Source organism: Bactrocera oleae, chromosome 3, assembly GCF_042242935.1.
Source record: "Bactrocera oleae isolate idBacOlea1 chromosome 3, idBacOlea1, whole genome shotgun sequence".
NCBI classification, from domain to species: domain Eukaryota; kingdom Metazoa; phylum Arthropoda; class Insecta; order Diptera; family Tephritidae; genus Bactrocera; species Bactrocera oleae.
Window position 1 is genome coordinate 93,682,619 of NC_091537.1, and position 6,016 is coordinate 93,688,634.

Here is a 6,016-nt window from a genome sequence, read left to right on the forward strand (position 1 = left end):
CGCAGAACATTACTAAAAGTACAAAGTCGTAAAAGCAGCAATTTGACCAAAAGAGCTAGTCAAGCCAGCCAAATATCCACAGTTTGCTGGTGTGTGTGTAAGTGTGAGCAGCGATTGACAACAAATACAAGGATAAAACATTGTGCGCACAGTAAACAACAAAAGCTGCACTTTTTTTCTGATCTGGCAGCCTGACAACGACGAAATGTAAATAAAAAGTGAAGGCGTCACAAAGTCTGGAACTTTTATGGCATGGCGTAATAAAAAAATCTATATTGCAGGATTGCAGGAAAGCTGCGCGGCGGCAGTGCTGGATGTGCAAACAAAACTACACGCACAAACAATAATATTTTCTATAACTCTGACAATACGGAAATTACCGTAACTGTATAAATAAAGTTATACGCTATTGATTTTAAAGTTAAACGGCAAAAGGAAAACTTTCAGGAGAATGGAAGAGAGCGAAGAGTGGAGGGTGAGGATTGAAGCAGATATTAACCAATAATAGTAATGCGAAGTGCAAATAAGAAATGCGAGTGGCTTATAAAATATAAAACCGATGCTGCTAGCTAGCTAGAGCAAGTTGTCTGCCGTTGATGGATGAGATAAAAGGCCAAATGCAAGCGGGCTAACTATGTAAATAGTAAACGCCTAGGCTGCACATACACACACTTCTCTATGTAGCGACAAGTTGTGGCTAGTGACCAGTTTTCTCGCTTGCTATTGTTTTCGAAAAAATAGTTTGCTGAAAGAGGAGCACAAAGAAAAAACACTTTTCACTTAAATACTCATCTTACGGATTTAATGAAAGAGTGGAAGGAAATCGAGTCCTGTGTAACTACAATGAAATAGTGCAGCACAAGAAAGCACAAGAAAGTGGTGCGTACAATAGAAAATTATCTGAAAGAAAAGTGGAATTAAACAGAAAAAGTGCTGCTTAGCCTTTGTTCAACTATTTACTTTTTTTGCTTGACTTCTCTTGTCATGAAGTTAGCGAAGGCCGGTCAGAAATTGGCCTATGAAAGCAGTCAGCCTTGTGGCGCCGAAGTTTTCTGTATTGTGGATGGGACAGTGAGGATGTGTCGACATTTAAGCGCTAAAAATTAATAGACCACATTATATATAATATATAAAGTTATAGAGACTATTTGTTTTTCTCTAAAAAGTCTCAGAATAAATGATACTTCTATAGGCCTTCCTGGTACTGATTCCATAAGATAACTGATTATATGAAAAAAGATTGAAATAATGGTAAAATTTAATGCCTGATTCTTAGTGAGAATAACAAATAATCCTATGAAACTAGATCTAGATGCTTTAAAGATTTTTCAGAGCCTAACGTTATTAGTAAAATTATGCCATAGTGAAATTAAATATAGTTAATTTTTAACTAAAATATAATTTTACTCCTTAATTTCATTGGCTTTCTTATCCCTCTTAACCCAGCGTCGCTTTAACCAATTCTTCCGTTAAATCACCTCTATGTTCAACCGTCGACTGGTGTGCTCTTGTCCGCCACACATATATGTATTTATCGTCAAACCGGCGAGTACTGACAAAGAAATGGAATAATACTTTTCATATTTTTAACATTGTGGTTATAACTTGTGTTGTTATTGTTGTGGCGAAAGCCTGCTTTTGTCTGCCTCGACAGACACCATAAGTAGCATTTTAGCCTTCGTCCATTGAGTGTGTCTGTATGTGCTCATAAGTATGTAGTTGTGTTTGCTTTCACGTTTTTATCTCTCAATTCGCTTGACGCTCAGTTTACCCAGCACTTTGTGGCTGTCTTTCTTTCTGACTTTGTTCATTTGTAATTCTAATAGGAAACGGTCAATTCATTGAAATTTGTAAGTACAAAAGGCGAATATGGTTCTTGATCTAACTAATCGCTTATGAAATATTATTATGTGGGTTCTGGGCAAGGAACAACGAGTACAAAAGGAAACAAAAGTTTATATAAAATATTTATGTGTAAAGCGAAAGTAATACGGAGCAGTAGGAGGAAGCGTATAAAAGTTTTAGTGCACTTAAATATTTGGAAAGGATTAAATATAGTTTTTTGTTTTTATTACGAAACGCATTAAGGTTAGAATAAATTGAAAGCTTTGAATAGCGATTGAAGAAAAAACAATTATTTTAATATTTGATTGACTGGAATGACGAAACTTTTGAATGATATATGCCAATAAAATGATAGTTTCAAGTTCTTCTTGATCTGTTATTACCGAGTCCATTATAAAGTTTATTCTTTTGTATGAAAGTTTTTTTGCGTCTCTCGCTGATTTCCTGAAAAGCTGGTGAAAATAATGTAAGCCTTAGGACATAAGCTTTTAAATTTTATATGAAATAAAACAACAAATTTTATATAAAAAAGTCTTCGTAACATCAATCATTGGTCAATGTTAGGTTATGTTGAGAAATATAATACATACAACACCAAGAAACAAAACAATTGATTATGTGACACTAGATTGGGTCGCAGCGTATAAATTTAGTAAACATCTTTGTTGGATTGAATTTAGATGAGATAAGTAATAGAGATGCCAGTAACATATGTAAGTCTTCATCTATGCCTATCGAAATTTGTATATTTTGAAGATTAGCGGCTTTCATCTTGTTGAAATTTAAAACAAAATGTACGAAAGCAAATAACTAGTTATTACGAATTTATGTGCATATGTTATATAATAAGGTAATCTAGTAGTCATAAATTAACTTTCAGCTACTGAGTATGAAGCTTCAATTGCTTTCTTTTACACCACACTTAGTATTTTTCGCATAGCAATCTTGTACGACATTTCAATTATCAAAATTTTTACAAAAATATATACAAGTTCCAATATGGGAAAAAACTAGTTCAGGTTTGGACCAAATATAAATTGCCGAAAAAAAAGAAAAACAAGCTAGAACGTTAACTTAGGCTATATGCTATAGTGATTCGACAAACGAGTAGCCTTTTAGCGAAAAAAGAGCGCTGGCAAAATTCCAGATCGATATCTCAAAACCGGATGAACGGACATGCCTAAATGGACTAAGCTCGTTACCCTGATTATTTATACGATATGTATATATATGTGTGGCATAAGTATTATGTATCGAGTCTCCGACGTTTCCTTCTGTGTGTTACAAACTTCATGACAATCTTAACATACACTGATCAGGGTATAAAAATCAACTATATGCCACTGTGAATTTAAAGCCACAGAGATGACTGAAACCTTAAACTGAGCCTAAAGCTAAGAAAATCAAGAAATAATGCTTTTTGTTCTAAATACTGTTCTTGTATGGAAGAAATTGAAATTTTTTCAAATTTTATTAAAAGCCTGAATTGAATCAAAGTGTTATATAAATCCGCTAAATAATAGATTAATATTGCTTCCGACCAAGAAACATTTCAAAAATTGCAAAATCATAAAAAATAGGCTTTGTAATTTCCATAGCAGTTTGTGTTTTAAAATTTTTTTCACTAGATGTTTCTTGCTTTTTGCACGCATCGTACTTCGCGTCACCCTGTATAGTTGCATAAGTGTAAGCGGGTGAAAGCGCATTGCCGCCGTCCGATTCGCATTCACATCGGTCGTTGCAGTCGTAAACAAACAACAGCAGAGTCATCGTGCCCAATTCAACATTGTCGCCTCAACTCGAACTAAAATTCAATGACTACTCCAGAAAAAGAAGACAGAAGTGCTGAAGAGGAAAAAACACTTGCACACATATGTAAATCTACACAGACACACACACACAGTCTGCCAGATATACGGAATAGACAGGCAGGCAGACAGTTGCCTAGGCAAATAAGCAATTCGACTGAGTTTAAAACCCGCATTTTTATTTAGTGTGAGAGTGTGAATGCGTGTGTGTGAAATGTGTGTTTGTGGCGAAATTCAGTGGAGATTGGCGCCAATTTGGCGGATGTCATCTCGGTTGTTGGCGTGCCGTTGTTGTTGCCGTTGCCGTTGCCCTGTGTTGGTGTTTGCATTTATTTCTGGTAGTTTTTGCTGTTGTTGTTTGTGGCGTCATCATTCTGGTGGTTGCTGTTGCCGCCGCTGTTTTTCCTGTGACACAAACACACATATATAATACAATGTCGCTTATACATAAATACAAGAATTGATTCGTTCGAGAAGAGTTTTTACATCCAAGTTGTGCTATTGATCACACATACACCTACGCATATACACATATATACATGTGGAGGCTTTGTGTACAGGATCGTCGCTCTTCCTTAATAAACTGCCATAGCAACAAAAACATCCAGCTACACACACACGAATATACAAAGAATGTAAAACTGCAATGAATATATGCGAAATTGGCATGTGTGTGTGTGGGATTGTGGCTAAATATGAGGAGGAATATCTACATAAATCCAAACGTGTGTTTGGTTGTCGAGTATGACAAAACGAAAACTGCAGACGATTTCAAACGCGGTTGCTGTGTGTCACCAGACATCACGTGACAGGCTAAGTTAAAGAAAATTCCATATCGCTCGGGAACTGGCTGCAAATATTCGTGGTATTTAAAGAAATTGAAATGATTGATTGTCGTTAAGCAAATAAATATTAAATAGCACCTTCCAAAAATGTTGCTAGTAAAGGATAGTAAGTACTATGCATGAAGAAAGAGTAAGTAAATTTAATTAAGTTAAACCTTTAAAGGAAATAATTCAACAATAATCCACAGAAAATAAATTCATAATCAATTCAGACATATCCCTCTCCCATTTCCGCAACGGCAGCCATCTTTTCTTGCAGTAGTTCCTTACCGCTGAAATCTATCTTGCTCCTAGAGATCTCATCAATCTTAATGCCCCTGACTATATTCCATTTACCACGTTGTATCTCCACGGGAAAGGTGAAGAAAATCTCTTTCGGTGTGCCATAGCTACCATCCGATGCGACCGTCATCGGTACCATAACACCCTGCGGTGTGCCCGTTATCCAGTCCCTCATCTGATCACACAACGCCTTTGCCGCCGACCAACCCGACGACATGCCACGCGCTGCAATTATTTCGGCGCCACGCTTGATTACTGCTTCCGCCAGTTGAGATTTAAAAACAGGCATTTCGTCACCCATATATTCTGCGAGGCGGTGACTCTTATTGTTGACAACCACGCTTGTTATCGAGCAATCCGGATACATCGAATCCGAGTGGTTGCCCCAAATAATTATATTCTTTATGTTTGCAGCAGAAATTTTCAAACTGTTTGCTATATAGCCAGCGGCACGATTGTAATCCAAACGGGCGTTTGTGGTGAAATTCTCACGTGGTATGGATGGTGCGTATTCAGCGCAAATATAGCACATGGTATTGCAGGGCTCAGCGAGCACTACGACCTTGCAGTCCTTGCGTGCGAAAGCTTCCAAACAGAGGCCTTGATCTTTAAATACTCTGCAATTGTTGGAAATTAGCTCATAGCGCTTCATGCCAGGCTGACGGCGTTTGCCGCCCATCAGAAAGGCCACTGATATATCTTGAAAAGCCACAACCGGATCACTGGTGGCGATCACGTCTCGCAGCAAGGGTAGTGCTGAGTCAATTAATTCCATTCGAAGGCCTTCCATTTTTCCTGTCTCTACCGGCAGATCGAACAGATGTAAAATCATGGGTTGCTTTAATCCGAATGCCATGCCGTGGGCAACAAGTCCAGCCAGTGAGTATGCAACTTGGCCGGCAGCTCCGGATATCAGCACGCGTATTACTTGTTCCTCCTTGGACGTCATCAAATGGTTGCACACGATATTTTGTGTTTAAATCTTTTTTCTAACTTAAGCAACTTTTTTTTCTTTACAATATTTTTATTGATGTAACTCTTCGGTTTGCTAGAAATTTTTTCTTTGTAAACAAAGTGTTAAATAATAAATAAAAGTATTTCTTACAAATTTTTTTTTACAAATCCCTCTATTCAAATACAGCTGCTGATTATAGGAGTGTTGCAGCAATTTTCACAACCATAACAACAACATTGTATTGTAAAGCCATAAGCAGCCTTAACTTGGCTCGTGAATTG

At 37.1% G+C, this 6,016-nt stretch overlaps 1 protein-coding gene across 1 annotated transcript; it reads right to left on the reverse strand.

Moving 5' to 3' along the window:
• Positions 1-4,706: 4,706 nt before the first annotated feature.
• On the reverse strand, positions 4,707-5,729 carry LOC138856128 (uncharacterized). The gene has a single exon (XM_070106557.1). The coding sequence runs from the start codon at positions 5,727-5,729 to the stop codon at positions 4,707-4,709; it is 1,023 nt and encodes a 340-aa protein (XP_069962658.1).
• Between the last annotated feature and the right edge of the window lie 287 nt (positions 5,730-6,016).